Raw genomic sequence first — 20,883 nt, 5'->3', positions numbered from 1 at the left:
AATTATCACAAATTCTTACAAGATATTATATATTCTCAAGATGACAAAAATATTTAAAAAGTGACAAAAAATGATTCATAGAAAGAAACACAACCTTTTTCAACAAAAATATAACCAAACACCAAATACCCTTATAGGATAAACTAGTTAAGTTTTGTACTTTCGCATAAAATGAAGTCTGCAAGATAAAATTATATAATCTCTATAGGAAGTCACAAAGAAATATATTTTTATATATTTGAGATAAAGAAATTTTTCTTTGTTCATATAAAAAAATCAAAACTGGAAAGTTTATGACAAAGGGTGTCAGTAACACTACTATTAACAGGCAAAGAACCATAAGCTCATATCCATCACCTTATCCCCACATAAACTACTAATCCACAGACTGAGATACTCAAAGAATGGGCTTATTCCTAAAACAGTATGAACTGAAATGACACATCACTCTCTGAGAGTAACTAGACACACACTGTTGTCTGTTCCTTTATCTTATCTATGAGAAATAGTTAGCAAAAGGCAAATCTACTGAGATTTGGAATTGCCTGTTCTGGGGAAAAAGGAGGGACTAATATGAACAGGTATAAGTACACTTTTTGTGGTTTGAGCAATATTCCAATACTAGGTTGTAAAATGGGCTTAAAACATAATTTATAACTACCTAAACTCAATAAAATTATACATTTAAAGTACATAAACACATAAATCTATGTAACTTACAGCTAGTATGGGACAAATGCACACACACACACACACACACACACACACACACACACACACACACAATAATAGTTTTGTAGCAGTAGTTGATTAATTCACTCTACCTCCCCAGCAGCAGCTGCATAAGTTTAGCCACCCCAATTCAAAGGAGTCTCAAATGAAAGAAACACACACATCCTTATTTTTAATACACCCTAAGCAGCTCAATGGTGGGGCCACTCCCAAACCTTCCAGGGGCTAACACACTCTCCCCCAGATATTCCTCAATTATTACTTACTAAAACTTGTACTCCATCTTGACCACCATGGACCCAGGCCTGCAGGCCTCTTAGCCCAATCCCAACTCTAAAATGTTGGCAGTCTCTCTGTCATACACTTCTTGGGCCTGGACCTTTTCCTTCCCCAGCACGGTGCCTTCTCCCTAACCATTGGCTGCTGACCAAAATTTATTTACCAATCAAAGTCAACTGGGTGCAGTAACCCTCAGCATCCTACATGCAGATGTGTCAATTCCCACTTAATTTTGGGAACCCAATTAACATAACCCAAGCAATAAACCAAATCTAGAACACACACACATACATATCACATAAACATATATATGACAAAAGGTTTGTACTAGAATATATTAGAAATTATTCTAACTTAATGAGCACACAGTAAGTCCTTTTAAAGTACAAACAAATAATTGCTAACATTTCTTCTAGGCTCCACGCCACAATTACCTGGCAACAGCTAGGAATGCCTGACTCAGTACAAAGGGACTGCTTGCTCCCTCCTCAATCTCTTCTCTGCTCTCTTGCTCATTTACCCTCTTCCCCCTCTGTCTCATCTCTCTCTCCAGGTGTTCATGGCCCACCTCCTCCTTCTTTCCCTCTTCCTCTTCTCTCTCTCTCTCTCTCTCTCCCCTCCCTCGCTTCCTCCCTCTCTCAGCTCCTCAACTCCCCTCCCTATGCCCTAAATAAACTCTACTCCATACTGTACCTACCTTGTGGCTGGTACCTCAGGGGGAAGGGATACCTTACCCTTGCTATTGTTAAGGCTATGATGTGCTTACAGACAAGAACCTGGCATGGCTGTCCTCTGAGAGGGCCTATCAGTAGCTGACTGAGACAAATACAGATACCTACATACAACCAGGACTCCTGTGGTTGAATTAGGAAAAGTAGGGTGATCTCATAGGAAGATCAGCAGTAATGACTAACTTGGACCCCAGGGAGCTCCTGGAGACTGAGCCACCAACCAGGCAACATACTCAGGCTGGTTCCAGCACATTTATAGCATACGACTGTCTGGTCTGGCATCAGTGGGAGAAGATGCCCTTAATCCTGGAGAGACTGGAGGTCCCAGGGAAGAGAGAGGCCTGGTGGGAGGTAGGAGCACCCTCTCAAAGGCAAGGAGGAGGAGGAATGGGATGAGAAATTGTAGGAGGGGTAACTAGAACTGGGGAGAGGACAGCAGCTGGAATGTAAATAAGTAAAATAAAAAACAAACAAAAGAAACATAAAACAAGTCCACAGAGATTGAAGAGTATCACATTTTAATTAAAGGGTAAGTAAAAAAGCATACATTAAATTTAATAAAACTACCAAGTTATTGAAAAATACAGAAAGCAGAATGAAAACAATATATTATATATTACTCAGTAAACTGAAAAAATATGGAAAGAAATTAATGCCAAGAGAACTTACTGCTAATAGTAGCTAATCACATAGAAATATATACTTCAAAATGTCAATAAAATAAGAGAATGATGAACACTTCTTAGGTTATTCATGAAAAAAATCTGGTCAAAATTAAGAAAACGATACGTGTGTTCAACCTAACACTTGGAATAACTATGTTATTTCACATTCGGTATAAGACAGAAGCACAGGCGTGTAGCATTAGGTCACTGAAGTCTACTGTATAAGAGAAAGGAGTAGACAGAATGGGGAGGGAGGAGGTGTGGGGTGAGTGGGTGCTGAAGCATGCACACCAAAGAATTTAAACAGCAAGATAGTAAATATTTTTGTAAGGAACAACATGAGTCTCAGTTTCTTTTCCTGTCCCTGTGATTAAAAAAAAAAAAGACAATAGCAACTTAATGAAGAACAGAGTTCAATGAACATTTTTTAGTCTCAGAGGTCAAGGTAAAGTCTATCAAAGAAGGAAAGTCGGGGCAACAGGAGCAGCTGGGAACCACAGCTACAACTGGAAGAGAGGGGTAAATTCATGCTGCTGCTCACCTTCCCTTTCCCACTGTGTTGCTCAGGACCCCAGTCCAGGAACAGCACCTACAGGAAGTCAGTCTTTCCAATGCAAGGCAGTCTACATTGTATGGCACTAGCATGCACAGAAGCCACATCCTAAATAGTCTTAGATTCTGTCCAGTTGACAATTAACACTAACCATCACATATAATGTAAACTTTCTTAATAAATGTTTGCAAGTTGAATTCAACAGTATGTAGTAAAGATATGCAACATGGCCAATGGGGCATATTTGAGAAACACAGTGTAGCTCAACTCATAAACTACAAGAAAGCATTTTAATAAGACGAGGGATAAAAAGCACATGACCAGGGGCTGGGGAGATGGCTCAGCAGTTAAGAGCACCGACTGACTGCTCTTCCAGAGGTCCTGAGTTAAAGTCCCAGCAACCACAAAGTGGTTCACAACAATCTGTACTGGTATCAGATACCCTCATCTGGTGTGTCTGAAGACAGCAACAGTGTACTCACATAAAAATAAATATTAAAAAAAAAGAACATGATTATCTCAGCCAATGACAAAGACAAAAAAGAGGTGATAAGATTAAAGATCCCTTCAGCCTATAATATCTCACCGAGTTAGAGACAAAAGAATTCCTGAGCTTTTGGCAAGGCAGTGTAGCTGAATCTGTAAGATCCAGGTTCAGTAAGAGATTAGGTCTCAAAAAAGAACTGGAGACGAGTCAAGGAAGACACCTGACATTGACCGCTGCCTTTTGGCCTCCATGTACACACACATGCATTATACACAAGTATTAACACACAAGCATACATATACATCCAGAAACTAAAATCAAAGTTGAGCGTAGTTGTGCAGCCATATAATCTCAGGACTCAAGAGACTGGAACCTACCTGAGCTACAAAATGACTTCAAGGCTAGCCAGGACTTCACAGAAGGACAGCTTCTCAAAGAAAATCAAGCCTGCAGGCTAGACAGACATGCAGTATCAACAGCACTTACTATGCCACACTGAAGACCCAGTTCATACCCAGGCATCTGGGGAAAACGCTAGGCATGGCCAGACACATATACTGCCCAAGCCTAGGAAGTGTAAAGCAAGTAGAATACGGAAGCCTGGAGGCCAGTAGCACAGGACCATGTTCAATGAGTCATGTGTGACAACGCAGGATACCCAGTAAACACAACTCCTTTAAAAGATCATTATAAAGAAAAACAAATCCTAAAAAACACCTATGATGTTATCTAGTGATTGCACTCCCATGTATGCATTCAATGAAGATAAAATCACTATATTTGCGAAAATATGTACAAATTTCAATTACTATTCACAATAACAACAATACTGAAAACAATTTAGGTGTCAACAAGTAGACAAGTGAATAAAATGTGGTAAATACAACACAAATAGTGCTCAGCCATAGAGTGAAGAGAATGCCATTGGCAGCAATGTTTAAACAAGCCAAGCACAGAAAGCCAAATTCTACATGCTTAGGCCCACTCATTAGTGCAAACTGAAAAGTCAGTTCTCAGAATGTAATGGAATAGTGGTCACCAAAACAAGGAATAGAAGGAGAAAGATGGTTGCAACTAATTTTTAAAGGGACACATCACGATACATGTTTATTAGGTCCTGCGTAAGAAAAAAGAACATTGTTTTTTAAGTTGCTTGCTAAGTATACTGTTACTTTAGGATGGTACTATGCTTAACATTTCCAGCAATTTATTTTAAGAGCTTAAAAAACTGGTTAACTTTGAGAATCCGTTCAACACAAATATCAGAATTTTTAGTCACAAAGGAGGCAGCAAGCCTGATGGCACACTGTGAGCTCTGTCTGCACTTTCTGAAGGCCTGCAGTCCTACACTGGGGTTTTCAGAACCCTGACTGGAGGACATTCTGATAGCACTTTTATTTGAAAACTGATAACCACCAGGACCCCAGACTTAACCAAGGAGGTTCCTGCCTTGGGGATAAAAGGCAACTGAGGCTGTTCAGTTGTGGTCTCTAGGGCTAGGTACTAATTCCTGAAAGAACTGAATGCAGATGATGGCCGCCTCCTGATGACCTCTGAGGACAAAAGCATCATCTTCCTTCACCCTCAGCCTCCCCCAGCTCTGTGCTTGTTTACTGGAAAAGCTTGTAATTCACAACTTAGACCCATCTTGCTAATTAAAATGTCATCATTTTCCTGTGGGGGCCGGGTATCTATGGTGATGCAGGAACTCATCCAGATCAAAATCTCTATCACCTATTTTTGAAAGCTAGTTTTAAAGCTTGAAGTAATGGAGCCTGCTGAAATACTATTTTCTCTCTGAGAGTCAACAGAAGAGAATAAAGAAAGGACCGGAGATGACTGGCAGATCTTTCCCCATGTCTGAGACAGAGACTCCTATACCTTTTTGCCCTAATATTGGGATCTATTACAAACCACCACAGAGAAAATGTGTCAGTCCTTCCAAAGTTTCTGTCAAGTGTCAGTAATACCACTGTAAATCACTTGCATATAGAACTGATAAGTCTTTACTGCTTATTCATGGGAAATAAAAATGCTGGCTTTAAAAGTTTACTTATATATGTTTATGGGTTTTTTACTTAAAAAAAATAATAGTTTATACATATCTCCAAGATTTATGATTTTGAAAATAGAAATGGTATAGTAATGATTTAGTAATGCTATCAAGTTATTTGAACCTAAACATGGATACTATACAATTGACTAAAGAAAACAAAAACAAAAAGATCAAATTCTTTATGTACATCTACTAAAAAATAAAATGTTTTAAAAGAAAGTATAACATGGTTCCAGACCTTATGAGGTCCCTAGACTTTACAACAGCTGACTCCATGATGGTTTTCCATTCAGGCTGTAAAACTCAGCACAAAGGCAACACCACCTATCAAAAATGAAAACAAAGGCCTAACCCTTCAAAGCCCATAGCTCTGGGAAGTGCACTATAAATGTCCTAGCCTTGCTTTTGGCTTCCATAGTTCTACTTCTAGCGACCTGTTCCTATTAACTGAAGTATGTCAACCCAGAACATGTTTGGTATTTTTTGTTTGTTTGCCTGCTTGCTTTTCTGCTCATCCCCAGAAAGGGTCTGTGATACACTCAGATGCCTAGTACTTAATGTAGTCTCAAGACAGCTAGTAAAGACCTTCTGCTAGCTTAAACACATGTCTGAGCAGTCATTTCTGGAAATATCACACAATAAAAGGAAAACTATTACCTCAGTCCCTTTCTGTTGCTGAAAGGAGGAGGAGGGGAGAGAAACCAGGCTGCTTATGAAATTTATTTACAACAGTTCTTTCAGTTATGGAAGAAATGACCTTTCCCAACACCTCACCATTTTGCTTCTCTCAAGATTTTTTACTTTATTACAGATTCCTGTTACCTCCTAATCTTTCATGTATTTCTTGATTTCCTTTTTATTTTCTTCTTGACATTGCCTTTTGAGTTATTCCTTCTTGACAATGTCTCTTTACATTCTTAATGCTTGAGGTCTTCTACCTTTTTGGCTTCTTTATTCTAAGTGGCTTTTGCTGGTGAGCTTAGCTATTCCCTTCTACTGATTGCTTTCAAATCTGTCTGAATTCCAGACCCATTTTTAAAATTCTATATCTATATGTATGCATATAATCAGATCACTCATACTGGATAGTATTTGCTTATAAAGAACAGAATTTATTTAGCAAAATGTAGTGGTGAGATATTTATTAGAGACTTTAGAGGGAAGGCTCAGAGTAAAGCTTGTATGGTTACTTTTGAGGTTGTTACAGAGGTATGTTACAGAGCGCACTAGTCACTTGGGACACCGTGAGTCTGCAGTTGCTATAATGTACAGAATTGACTGTGTGTAGTACTTAGTGTCAGGAAATTTCCTGCTGTTTGGGCTCTTTTTCAGTGTAATTAACAGCTTCACACATCTTTGACCTGTGAAATGAATGTTCTCTGTTCTGCCATTCAACAGTCAGCAAGATGGAAATAGATATTAGAGTCAAAGTACTTTCTCCTTTTGCAGATCATACTAGTTTGGATCTCAGAATCCAACACCTGTAACTCTATCTCAAGGGAATTAAACAACCTCTCCTGCCCCCTGTCCTAAATGTATGGCTGTGTATGAGTGGACAGACACACCCGAGTCATCACATGTATCTTCCCCTGCATTTCACAGCTACCGGTATGCCATTCACACATGAAACTTGGCAATCAGCTAGTATCAGAAGTAGTATAGAGCCAAGTCGTAAGTGCTTGAGATGTCATGGGACAAACTATTTCCATCATAACATTGCCTTCTGCTGTTGGATAGGGGACACAGCCTTGGACAGTGCTCCAATAGAATGTATGTACAAAAGCACACAGTGACCCACAATTCTCTTATCAGCTAATCTAAAGGATTGTCCTCTCAGTTCTTACTCTTTGTTTTCTTACCTAGATTACTACACTAGCTTTCTGTTAACATCTAGACTTCCTTTAACTTCCGTGCTGCTTACAGCAAGCTCTCACCATCTCCATTTACTACCTACAATTTTCCAATGGCCTTGCCTATAAGAAATCCTGTATCCTAACACCATATGCTCTTCCAAACCAAACAGCTCAACAACTACAAGTAAGTGCAGCCCTTTGGTGTTATGATGCCCACATATGTCCTCTTTGAATACCTACACTCATGTGCCCATACTTCTACACAGACTGTATTCGTCAGGGCTCTTTAGAATAGCAGAATATATAGAAATCTCTCCCTACATATAGAAAAAGGACTTATTAGAATGACTTATGGGGCTGTGGTCCAGCTAATCCAACAATGGCTAGTTGAGAACAAAAAGTCCAAAAATCCAGTAGTTGCTCACTGCTCCGGGCTGGATGTCTCAGCTGGTCTTCCATACATGCTGGAATCCTGAAGAAGTAGCTCTTATGCTAGTGAAGGAATGGACTTTCTCAGGAGGCAAGAGCAAAAGCTTCCTTCTTCCACGGCGTTATATAGGCTTCCAAGAGAAGATGTGGCCCAGATTAAAAGACATGCTTTCCCATCTCAAGATCTGAGTGAAGGGTATTTCTTCCTATCTGAAAGATCTGAATTAGAAGTGGATCTTTCTACTTCTAATTAAGCAAAAATTCCCTCAAAGGTTTGCTGTCCATTTCTGGAGTTTTAGTTAATTCCATATGTAGTCAAGTTAACAACCAAAAATAGCATTCACATGGGCAATGTAAGTGTATTTAAAAGTAATTTTAAACATTAAAAAGAAAAAATTAGTGCTCTTTACTAAAATACATGTATTTATGGTGAACTGACTTTGTTGATGTTCGATAAAAATTAAAACTATATTTCGTATCTTTTTTTTCTAAGTTCCTCAGTAAAGTATTTGTTAAATAAGTAATTTAATAAAATACTAAATTGTAGTCTAAATGTTTAGAGGACAGTTGTATAATACTTCTTAGACAAATAGTTAAGAAATTCCCCATTAACCTTAAGTATAGGCTGATTTTTTTTTTTTTTTTTTTTTTTTTTTTTTTTTTTTTTTTTATAGAACTGTTATAATTGCTTGTTTGGTTAGCCTACGAAGCTGCAGGCCTTCCTGATGGTTTTGTTTTTGTTCTCCCATCTCACTCCTCTCTTGTTCCCTCCCCACCTTATGATCTCCTTTCTTACCAGTGAGTTTCTTCTGCTTCCCCAGTATATTCCGCTCCAGCACCCTCTGGTTTTGCTTAATTGATTTTAAAGTGAGTATACAAAGTAAGCAGGTAGTTGGTGGAATTTTTATCCACATATGTCCTTATGCTTGGTTTTAATATATCTCCCTCCCCTAGTATGCTTCTATTCCCCTTTATAGACTCACCTTTGTCCTGTCAAACTGTCTTCCATCTTAGTTACTGTTCTATTGCTGTGAAGAGATACCATCCCCAAAATAACTTATAAAAGACATCATTTAATTTGGAGCTCAGAGTTCCAAAGGGCTAGAGTCCTGTGCCAGTCATGGTGGGAGCATGCTTTGAGCTGAGAACCTACATCTGATCCACAGACATGCAGCAGAGAGACCCCAGTGTTGGCGTCTGAAGTCTCAAAGCCCTCAGGTACATACCTTGTCCAAAAAGTCCACACCTCCTAACCCTTCCCAAGCAGTTCCTCCAGCTGGGGTCCAAGTTTGCAAATCTCTGACCATGTTGGGCCATTCTCTTTGAGACTGCCACATCCTCCATCCTCCCTTCTGCTTTCAGTCAAATGGACTCCATACATCCCTTTTCCCTTTCCCCATACCCCCAAGTTCTCTTCCTTCCTCCCCCGTTATTAGTTCCCTTGTACTTTCATAACCTATAGTCACTTCCTGCATCCAAGTTTTGCATTTGAGAGAAAACATGCTATTTATTCTTCAGGTTCTGGCTTAGTTTAACATTATGATCTATCTCCGTATACTTCCATTCATTTTCTGCAGATACCGTTATTTTATTTTTTTAAATGTAAAATTTGTATAAAAATGCCACATTTTCTTTCTTTTTCTCTATTAATGGAGATCTAGACTGGTTTGTTTCCTTAGCTGTTGTGAATGGTAAAACAATAAACACGGATGTGCATGTGTCATTATAGCCATTATAAGATATAACAAAAAGTTATAGCTGGGGTATGTGGTAGTTTAATTAAATTAATTAATCAATTACTTTTAAGAGAAACTGCCATAATGATTTCTATAGTAACTAAATAAATGTGTTTTCCTACCAGCAGTGTGTGTAAGCTTCCCCTAAAAACTTGCCAGTATTTACTGTTCTCTGTTGCTTTATGATAGTTGTTCTGACAAGGTGAGGTGGAATTCCAATACAGCTTAATACCCTGATGACAGAGGATGTTGGACACATTTTCTAATACCTGTTGCTATTTGTATTTCTTCTTAAGTACTCTTTATTCTGTTTGTTGATGGGATAATGTTTAGAGTTTAATTATTCAGTTTTATCTAAGCCCAGCTGTTTTCTCTGTTGAGCTCTGAAGGTCTTTTTCAGATAGTCCTTGCTTGTACCTATCTCTGGATATACCTTCCCTCGGTGACTTCACAGTTTTGAGATCAAATACTGGGACACCTACAACAATGGTTTTTCTGCTTAGGGTTCTTCTTTTTCTAGTTCTGTAAAGAATGGAATTGGAATTTTGATGGGTCTTGTATTAGATGTATGGTTGCTTTTGGTAATGTAGCCATTTTTATAGTATAAATTCTGCTAATCCATGAGCTTGGAAAGTCTATCCTCTGGTTCTCCCTCATTTATTTGTTTATTTATTTATCCATTCATTCTAGTGTTTGAAGATTTTCATTGTAGAGGTCTTTTATGTCCTTTGTTAGATTCATTCATAGATGTTTTAATTTTTGAAGTTTTTGACACTTGAATAAAAACATTTCTGAATTCTTTCTTAGCAAATTTGTTATTGGCCTATAGAAATGCTACTGATGCTTGTATGTTAATTCATATCCCACTCCTTTGCTGAAAGTATAATCCAAGTCTATGAGTGTTTTCAGGGCATCGTAACAGTCTTTTAACAGTATGGAACCATGCCATCTGAAAACAGGAATGCTTTTGCTCCTTTCTCTTCTATTCGCAGTGCTTAGCTAAGACCTTGCGCACTGTACTGAATGACAGTGAAGTGTGGCACTTGTCCCTGATTGTAGTTTTTCCCTATTTAGCATATTTAATGCAGATATATAATGTGTAGTCCTCCTATGTTTAGGTATGTTCTTCTGGTTCCTAGTTTCTCTGTGGCTTTTATGAAGGCTGATGAAATTTATCAAAGGTCTCTGTGTGTCTGTTGAAATGATTATGTAATTTTTTTGTTTATCTGATGTATTCATGATTTTTCTCCTGCGTTGAAATGGCCTTATATCCTTGGTATGAGAGCAATTTGATCATGGTTTGTGGTATTCCTAATGTAAATTTGCTTTGTAAATATTTTATTGAGAAATTTTTGCCTCAGTTCATGATGGAAACTGGACAATAGTTTTCTTGTGTTTTTACCTGGTTTTGGACTATCAGAGTCCACTGTTAATTAAGCTGGCTAAGTTGCTGGCAGCTTTACTTTTTTGTTTGCTTGAGATCCTGCCCCACCCCCTCTATTGTTGTTTCCTGATGTTGTGTTTTACTCTGGGATTGTGAGAAATTTAAATCAGTCTCCTACATTTGTGGATGTTCCCTTTTCTCAGCCCTTCCTGTAGTTCAGTTTTAAACTGCACTTTCCTTCTGAAGATGGTGCCAGCAACTGCCTTCCCAGTCCTGCAGTAAAGAACCTCCTAAGTATTGACACATCTGCTAGAGGAATCACTGTCTCACTACAGTTGCATTTGAGCTTGTGTGAGCTGTGGGCTTGTGCTGTGGGTATGCCTGCCAGTCTCACCAGGCCTCGCTGGCTTACCTTCTGGATGAGGCTTCTGTGTCCTCCCCTGTGTCTGGGGACAGCACAGCTATAGTTGTATCTAATGCCTGCCTGCCTGCCTGCCTTCTGTTGCATTACTGGTCTCTTTCTCTGGACTTTTAAGGTGACCTAATGCAACCTTTGTGAGTTTCTGAAGCTCTTTTCATTTTTCTCTAGGCAGAATCCATGCGCTCTGTGCTGGCTCTTCTAGATGGGCTGTACAGAGGAGGCAACTGCTAGTTCCCTCTGTGACTCTCAAGTCTCTATCACTTTTCTTCCCTCACAGTCCTGTTTATACTTTTACTTCCTACATTTACATATGCGTCATGGAAGCAACCTTCCCAGTGAGAAATCACTTTCCACACATACAAATCACAGGAAAAGATTTTTTACAATAGTGAGATTGAGGGGAGCATGTGGCTGGCAGACTGATGCCCAAAGAAAAGCCAGCCTTAGACAGGTGATCTCACTAACTTAGATGCATTGCACAGATGCTGTCATCCTTAAAGGTTTTAGGTTCTAGTCCCAGGTTTTGAACAATTTAAACAGAGACAGGAACTTTATATCTGTCCACTTGGAGAGATTAGAGACTCTAACAGCAAAAATAGAGCTAAGTACACCAGTTTAATTCTTTTCAAAAAATTATTACTAAGGATCTTCTTGCTTGTTTGGCAGACTTATGTTTTTCCTAGGAAGATAACTGGGAGGCTTTATGTCAGCCCAAGTCTTCACATTGGCTGTGATTCTACACTGCCCCTTTGAGCTGTCAAGGCATGTTCTTTGGGGGATGGGACTAATGGCTAGTATATTCTGATGAACAGACATTTACATGATAGCATCCTTAATTTCACTTATCTCTAACAGGCCTGGTGAGCAGACTACTTATCTTTTCGGTGTCTGTGGGCAAGGTGGAAGTATTCCTTTAGCTAAATTCTACTTTCTATGAATTAGTGTCTCTTAAGAAAACCTATTTATGAGGCTAGAGAAATGGGCCAGTGGTTAAGGGCTTCTCTTCTGGAGGACTGAATTTGATTCTCAGCACCCACATGGTGGCTCACACCCATCTGTTACTCCAGTTATAAGGATGTGATGCCTTCTTTTGGCTCCTTCTGGTACCAGGCACACATGGTGCACAGGCATATATGCAGACTAAGAACCCATACACATAAAATTAACATCAATTCTATTACTTTGAGTTTCTTCTATATCATATGAACATATCTATACAAACAAATAAAAGTATGCATATACATCTTTAATTTTAAATCTAAAGTCTGCATATGAGAGAAAACCTGATATTCAACATATTTCATTAAAGAAATGGTCTCTGGTTCCATTCATTTTTCTGCAAATGTCATTATTTGTTCATAAACGAATGCAATTGCATTGTGTATATGCATGGTCAACATTGAGCATTGGCTTTGTCTCTTCTGAGCACTGCTGTAAAACTATGCATGTGATGAGCGTGTCTGTATTCCAGCACATGTGTGCCCATGATCGTTTGCCACACGGGACATCACCTATACACTGCATTGGGCATAACTCGATAAATGATGGTGGTGAGTATGCTGTGTGTGCTTTCAAGTCTTACTTTACTCTGTGTACAGGCATGGGTACTTTTGTTGGGATCAGGTAGAAGAGGAAACAGTACCTCGTGGACACTGAATTATGACTATATGTCTCAGTGTATCTTTAGTTTTTGTAATTCTTAATATTTTACCATAAAAGAGTTGAGAGGTAAACTAAGTAATTCTAGCATAGTAATAAATGTCAAGTTTTTTTTAAATTAAAGTACTATTTTCAATATGGATAGGTGATTTTAATATTTTTTAAAGAAAATTTTATTTAAAAAATTTCTGGGCTTAAAACTTATTTTAAGCTTGTTTTCTAGGTTAATAAATTGCTCAACTATATAAGTATACACACACATTTAATATATTCAAATTTTTATTTTGCTTCAGTTCTTAGATTCATATAAAATTAAAGGGGAACTAACAACATTAAGAAAGTGCTAGTCCTTAGATATTAATAGTTTTGTTATGTTCATATTGTGTAAAGTTAATCAAAAGATATTAAACTGGATAGTTCTTGTTTTAGAACCAAAGCCTGTGTTCAATAAACTTTAGATAGAAAGATGAGAACAGGACGGTACAGAGTGTGACTGTGTGGGTGGCATGTGGATTCCTGGGCTTGACCCTCAGCACCTACATGAGTTCATGTGGAATTGTCTGTATGAATCTCAGAAACAGACATTAGGAAACTTTCATTTTGTTGTAATTCAGCATGCTTCCAAGTTTGGGTTCTGCTAAATGAATGCCAGTATCATCTCTTTGTAGGACTGCAAGGATCATGTTCATTAATATCAAATTTTCTGTCTTCTTTAGATGTATTAGGTGTCCTTCCGACTATAATTTTGTTACTGTCTCTGTACTGGGCTGTTATTAAAAAAAAAAAAAAAAACTATAAACTGGGTGACCTGTAAGCAATAGAATTTCAGAAGATTGAGAAATGAAAAATGGCAATGCCAGCAACTGGGGTGTTTGGTGAGGTCTAACTCGCTGCTCTGCAGATGGCATATTCTTTTTCTGTATGGTAGAAAGAGCGGAAGTGCACCTAAGGACCCATGTGTCCTGTAATGTGTGTTCCACCCTTGTCATCTCTCAGAGAACCCTACTCTGTCGCCTTAAAGATTGGCATTCCAACATGAATTTGGACAGGCACACAACACTGAGACAATTCAGCTTCCTAGATAATTTTTCTAAATAGTGCCCTGTTGTGCTCATGCTGACATCAAGTTCAGTTCAGAGTTTATTATAAACTGAAACTATGTTTATGGAATCATGCATTTGTGAATTTAGCTGCATGTCTCTTCTCTCCTCCTTAGACCTGCTCTCAGCGTTAATTTTACAGTCTGGTTTTAGGCTTGGCAAAGCAGATGGAATTACGCCCTTGATGAGTAATGTCTCTGAGCTAATTGTTGGGAGGCAGTGGATCTCAGTGCAGCTCCCTCCTCCTGTTCTTGGAGAGAAACTTCTCTAGAGGTGGTACTCACTGGCTAACTTGGTTTACCATGTTCTGAATTACTACTTCAGATCATCACATTCTCGCTAACCTTCCCCTCTGTTGTAGTCACGGTTCTACTGCGGTGAGGAGACAACATGACCAACTCTGTCTTTGATCAAAGACAACTCTGATAAAAGAAAACAGTTACCTGAGGGCTTGGTAGGGCTTCAGGGGTTAATTTATTTTCATCTGGGGTTGTGAGGAAAAATACAATAGAGAAAGAGAGGAACTCATGCAACTACATGAGAGGTCAGAAAGGGTGATGGTATCAACAGTCTGTTGTTTATAAAAGTTTGATTGTAAGGAGACATAGCTACAGAGTGAATAACAGCAAACCTGGAACCTTGCCACATATCTGAAACCACAACAGACGGGAGGCTGAAACAAGATGCTTAGGAGTTCTAGGACAGTCTTGGATGCTGTCTTAAAAAAATAAAACAACTAGTGATATTCATATAAAAGCTAGTAACATTCATATGAAAGTAGATGTTTTATTTCTGGCTCTAGTTTTAATCTTTTGAAACAGCATCTTATTGTATAATTTTGGCTATCTCAAAAAACATGTAGCTCAGGCTCAACTAAAACTCAAGCTCAAGGTTCTCCTGTCTAACCTCAAGTACTTGATTATAGGTTTAGCAGTTCTAAAGAGTTCCAGTAAGCGGATTAGTTTTTCCTCTTACTTGGAAGAAACTTTACTATCTTTCCTGTTGGAAAGGGAAAGCCTGAAGATTCACATGTACAGAAGAGCACAGCCCCAAATAATAATATATCTACAACACAACCTCTACAACTAAGACTCAGGGAAAATCACAGAACAGGAGGCAGCCTGATTCTAAAACCCAGACAACCAGAAAACCTGCTACTAGACAGTATCTTAGAGACACAACAAACCTGCATCTATGAACACTCAACAATAATGCTGCCTCAACAAGACCTGCATTGTGATAACGTCTCCTGTCATGCCATTGTGGGAATGGAAAATTGAATATGTCCCTAGTCCTAGATAAAGAGCTACAGACAACCAATGATGAAGAGGGAGAATCAATTTTCTCCATGAATGAGCTTCCAAAAAAGATATTCAGTTCCAAATGGCCAGCAATAAATTAATGTCCATAGGAACAATAGGAATGCACACATATGCAAGCACAAACACACACACACACACACACACACACACACACACACACACACACACCCATGTTCCATACAGCAATAATAACTAGAGGTCGTGAATCTGAGAGGAAGTAGATAACCAAATTAGAAGGAAAAAAAAGGGTGATGATACAAATATAGAATTCCTGCTGAAATTCCAAAATTAAAAATATTTAAATTAGCAGAAATTGGCCTCCTGTAGACTAGATCCAACCACTGTAGTCATCAATGCACACCACCCACACTGGGCCTCACAGGAGCAACCCTATTGGCAAAGGCCCTACCCTATCACCAAACTATTGGTTACTGATGAAATCTGAGAAAGAAGAAATCAGTCTTTACTTGCAAATGCATTACTGAGTGGACAACATCCAAAGAGACAGCTCCAAAACAACGGCAACACAGACCACCCTGGTTAATTTCAGCTAGTCTCAAAGCAAAACCAAGACATGAATGTGAGAAAAGAGATTGGTGAAAAGAAGCTGGAGATGAGAGTGATCAGTATGTGTTAAATATATGTACAAGTTGTCTAAGAATAAACTTCACGAATAAAAGCTACTTGGATTTAAAGCATTTCATTTACTAGTTTATGATCTTTAACAAACTCATCAAACTGTTTCATCATCTACATAAAATGTAAAAACAGTAATACAAACCTTACTTATATTGTTGAAATATACAACACTGCTCCATAGGTGTGTGTGTGTGTGTGTGTGTGTGTGTGTGTGTGAGTGAACATTACATAAAAATGTATTTTACTTATGTTATACAGTAGAAACCTTGGGTGTATTTCAGAATTAAATACATAAAGATATGTTGTCTCCTTGTACTTACACATGCTCTACTCTGCAACAAAGTTCCTTCAAGATAAAATTCGCTTATGTATCACTTTGAATCCAAAATAAAATGAGCATTTATACCCAAATAGACTCTTCACATTTATTACCTGGGTCTCCACACCTTGCTCCAGCAGACGCTGAGCTTGATTTTCCACTTCAAGTCGAGCTCTTGCAATGAAGAGTAAGTCATTCTCTATTACTTCTATTCCAGAAAGATCGATTCCTTGAGAAAGATAATCTAATAAAAAATACAATTTAATAGTCAGAATCGAGAACTAAAGAATCAAAACAACATATAAAACTTCTGCAAAAACACTATGGGTTTGCTAAGTTCAGTTCTTCCCTTCCCTGCCTTCTCTCATTGGTTTGTTGAGACAGGGTTTCTCTGTGTAGCCCTGGATATCCTGGATCTCCATCTGTAGACCAGACAGTCCTGGAACTCACAGAGATTTACCTGCCTTTGCTTCCACCAAGAACCACCACCACCATGATTCTTTTTAAAAATCACTATTTTAAAACAGGACCATTCCCAAATTTCTTCTATTTAATCCTCCCTCTGTCTCCCAAATGCTGGAACTGTGTCTGTGCAACAGCCCCAGATTCTATTTTAACTCAAGTAAATATCCTCATAGTCACAGAAATTTCTCAAGCTCCACCTACAGTTTCAAAACTTGTTCTGTATAGCAAAGTATAGAAAACAAATAATTCACAAATAACCTTAGCATTTACCATTTATGTAATTGTACAGACCTGAACATTATCTTACCAAATGAAAAGAGTGGGATAATTATTATACTCAAACTTTCCCAACAAGAATTACTATAACATGACAAGATTACAACATTGAGAGCCCAGTCAATAATGTGCTTACTGTCACATCCCTGTTGTCACATACAAGGCTGAGTATAGTGGCAATACGTGTAATTCCAGTGCTGCAGAGGCAAGGCAGGAACAAAAGTCTAGTACAAAGCACAAGCCACACGGCCTGTCTCAGTGAGACATCATGTCTCAAAGCCAAGGAAGATGGCTTGTAATAAATGACCCAAGGTTGAGCTTTCCTGGTACACGCTAACATATGTTTGTACCTTACACAGGAATGCATATAGACATGAAAAGACTCTGTAGCATGAGCAGGGTTCAAGACTGTAACTCCACACACAGAAGGCTGAGGCAAGAGCATTGCATGTGCCAAGGTAGTTTAGGCTACGGAGCAAGAACAAGCCAACAGGAGGAAAAGGAAAAGGAGGCGGGGGCAGGGTGGGAGGGAGGTGGGAGTAGTATATAGTTGTCTCTGGGTTCAGAGTTTGGATAATTTTGAAAATTGTGTGATTCCTTTTATTTTGCTTTGATCAGATATTTCTAAAATAATTAAAATGTTTAAGGATGAAGGTTGAAGTTTAATTAGTTTAAGTACAATTATACAATTATTTTAATATTTTATCAAGACAAATTACCTCCCCCACCTTTCTGAAATAAGATCTCACCATGTAGTCCAGGCTAGCCCGTAGCTCTCTATTTAAACTAGCCTGGCTTTAAACTCAGAGATCCACCTGTCTCTGGAAAGTGACATTAATCTGAGAATCTAATCTGAGATTTAATAAAGGTGTCTGCCACTACACCCAGTCCCTCAAGGCATTATTTCTAAAACATTACACTAATTAGTTAGATGACTTTATCTTGCCAGTTAATAGAATATCAAGTACATTTTAACTTTATGAAAATTTTGTCTTCAATCTCATTAAAATGTATCTTAGCATTGAGTATAACTATAGTATACTTCAGTTAGGATATAACATACCAACCAGGTCAAGCTATATTAAAGCATCCAATACAATACAGTACAATGTGATGATTGAACACTATATAATTAGTTCCATACCAGGACATATATAGTGCAATTATAATGTGTGACTGCCAATGTACTTCACCACAGTGTGTTTTTTTCTTTTCTGTTTTCCCCACCCCTACCCCCAAGACAGAGTTTCTCTGTACAACAGGCCTGGCTATCCTACAACTTTGTAGACTGGGCTGGCTTCAAACACACAGAGACCTACCTGTCTCTGCTTCCTGAGTATTGGGGCTAAAGGGATGCACTGCCAAACTTGGCCACAGTGTGTTTTTATTCCACATGCAGATCCAAAAGGACATAATAAGGCTTACCACAGTAAATGATTACTGAAAATACCTTCCAATCATTTGAACTTAAGTTTGCCTGAAATTACAGACAAATTATCCACTCATTTAGCTTCAAGGAGTTCTGGATACAAACTGGCAACAATACATAATTCATGTCCTAAATGCCCTGTAAACTATCTTCAGAATCAAAACATAGTAGTGAATGTTAAACTATGTTACATACCATTCTCTTCAGCAGTTCTGTTAATATAAATCATAATACTCGGGGAATGAAAACAAAACGTCACATGGTTTACCTAATAGGTACATGCTGAATATATACCTCAGTCTTTCACATACATTCCCAAGCGTCTATCACTGAGCTACATCTGTATTCCTACATGCTATCACCTAAAATTTAACTTTCCAAAAATTTTGAAGGAGAGCTTTAGATTCAAGACAGATATTACTTCTCCAACTTGTTATCTAGAAATATAAGCACAAAAATCCTACCATGAAACTGAATTTAGCCAAGTTAGGACAATGATAGAAGTAAATGCTAACATTCTAAATTTAGTAAGAAAGCAAACAACTAAACACTATGAAATGTCCGATTTTATAATTGTAGGTTGAGAGTGCAGTGAAACCAGAGAACTGGACCACTGCACCAGTAAACAGAACTCATGTTTGGGCATCAAACAGCTAAGGCTATCTGTGGAGTGGGAGTTAAAACGGTGGAAAGGGAGCATATTGTGTGACTTGAGGGTGGGGTCTTTGAATCGAGACAGCACTGTTATGTGGATATAACAGAAATAGGCAGTACTGCTAACAGTCAGGCCACTAGACATTACTAAATGAAGCAGAAATATCACTACTACTTGCCGAATTTCCTCCAGTGGCACAATGCACAAGATTAACTTGATACTTGGGTTTAATGTATTTTTATAATTTCCTAAGGAGTGAAAATTGATGAAGCTAGTGCTATTAGTGAGAATCTACCTTATTTAAATTGTAAAAATCAATTACAAAAAAAATCCAACCAAAGCCTGGATACACACATTAAGGGAATAAGTAGTAATAATGGACATAAAAGCTTTATTTCAAATAGTATCCAGTTTGCCCAAAAAAAAAAAAAAAAAAAAAAAAAAAAAAAAAAAAAATTAAGCTACTAAGAAATTAATTCTTTTTCTTCCACATCATCAGGTTTCAAGAATTGCTATTGATGTTATTTCACTGACTCCCTAATTTCTTTGTATTCTTTAGCTTTCTATCTAAATTAGAATTCAAAAAGAAATTAAAATAAGTAGACTTAAAAAAATCTATGTTTTCAGTGATTTTATAAAAATAATATTAAAAAGAAAAAAGTAAATACATTTGGGCATAAAGTATTTATCACAATATTAATTATAAAATTTACATACTGTATGTCTATATGCATGTACAAGTGAAATGTGTATGTTTGTTTGCAATTACATATTCGAACATTTTAAAGTAAAAGCAATTTGGAATTATAATTATAGGTTATCCTGAAGCTGTTTGTATTTTAATGTTAATTCCACTTCCCCAAGAAGGGCTGCCTAGTCATATGACTCCAACTGAACCTTCACATTTTAATTCCTAAAATAAAGGAAAGCCAGTGACTGGGTGGGACGAGGGAGGTAGAGAGGGTTGAGAGGTCTGAGGAGTTCAGAAAACAGAGGGTGAAGGTCATGGCAACATGGAGTTTCCCAGGGACCAGCTAGATCCAGGTAACATTAGTTGGTGTTAAATAGCTATTAACATTAAGGATTTTATAGGGCTAGTATCTCATATAGAAGGGCAGTTTGCATCTTTGTCTATTTGATGTAATCTTGTTGTGTAGAGGGTTTGCGGATTGAGAGTTGAATATATAAACCTGAATGAAAAGCTATCGGGCTGTAGAGTTGTATTTATGTGGGATTTTGGGGTAGAGAAACACCCCAGGACAGAGACAGAGAAAAGGTGGTAGAAAACCACCAGGGAGGAGAGTTGTTCGAACAGGTTGGGCCATGGTATCTCAGACTGGGCTCCAGAGGTACACGTGGCTCTAAACTAAAATCAGGCCTGAGGAGTAAGACCTCAGGGCCGATAAAGAGATAAACATGGGGAGGGAGGGAAAGAGGAAGGGAGGGAGAGAGAGATCTCAAGGCTTTAAAACCCTTTGAGTGATAGGTATAAACACTTTGAGGCAGCCAGTATAGCAAGTAGAACTTCATAAAACCACTATAACCTAAGAATCTAGTACTAACTTTCAGCCCATAGAAGCTGTGTTGAATCAGTTAAACTAAAGATACTTGAATTTGTTGGCAAGGCATTTTGTCTTCAGTTCATATTTGCAAAAGGAGGGATATACAGACTAATTTTAGGACTTCTCATAGT

General features: G+C 38.0%; 1 protein-coding gene and 1 pseudogene across 2 annotated transcripts in view; one reads left to right on the top strand and one right to left on the bottom strand.

The window, feature by feature from the left end:
• LOC308419540 (actin, cytoplasmic 2-like) overlaps positions 1-20,883 on the top strand; it is a 1,056,985-nt pseudogene that overhangs the window by 450,612 nt on the left and 585,490 nt on the right. The window lies entirely within an intron of this gene.
• The window catches only part of COG5 (component of oligomeric golgi complex 5), a 301,631-nt gene that overhangs the window by 154,018 nt on the left and 126,730 nt on the right, over positions 1-20,883 (bottom strand). The window contains exon 7 of the mRNA XM_080915234.1: positions 16,479-16,609. Within this exon, the coding sequence (XP_080771360.1) occupies positions 16,479-16,609 (131 nt within the window). The remainder of the gene's footprint in view (positions 1-16,478; positions 16,610-20,883) is intronic.

The sequence above is a fragment of the Micromys minutus genome (assembly GCF_963924665.1).
Source record: "Micromys minutus genome assembly, chromosome: 1".
NCBI lineage: Eukaryota > Metazoa > Chordata > Mammalia > Rodentia > Muridae > Micromys > Micromys minutus.
The sequence above is the reverse complement of the archived record's forward strand: the minus strand, read 5'-3'. Positions and strand labels throughout refer to the sequence as shown.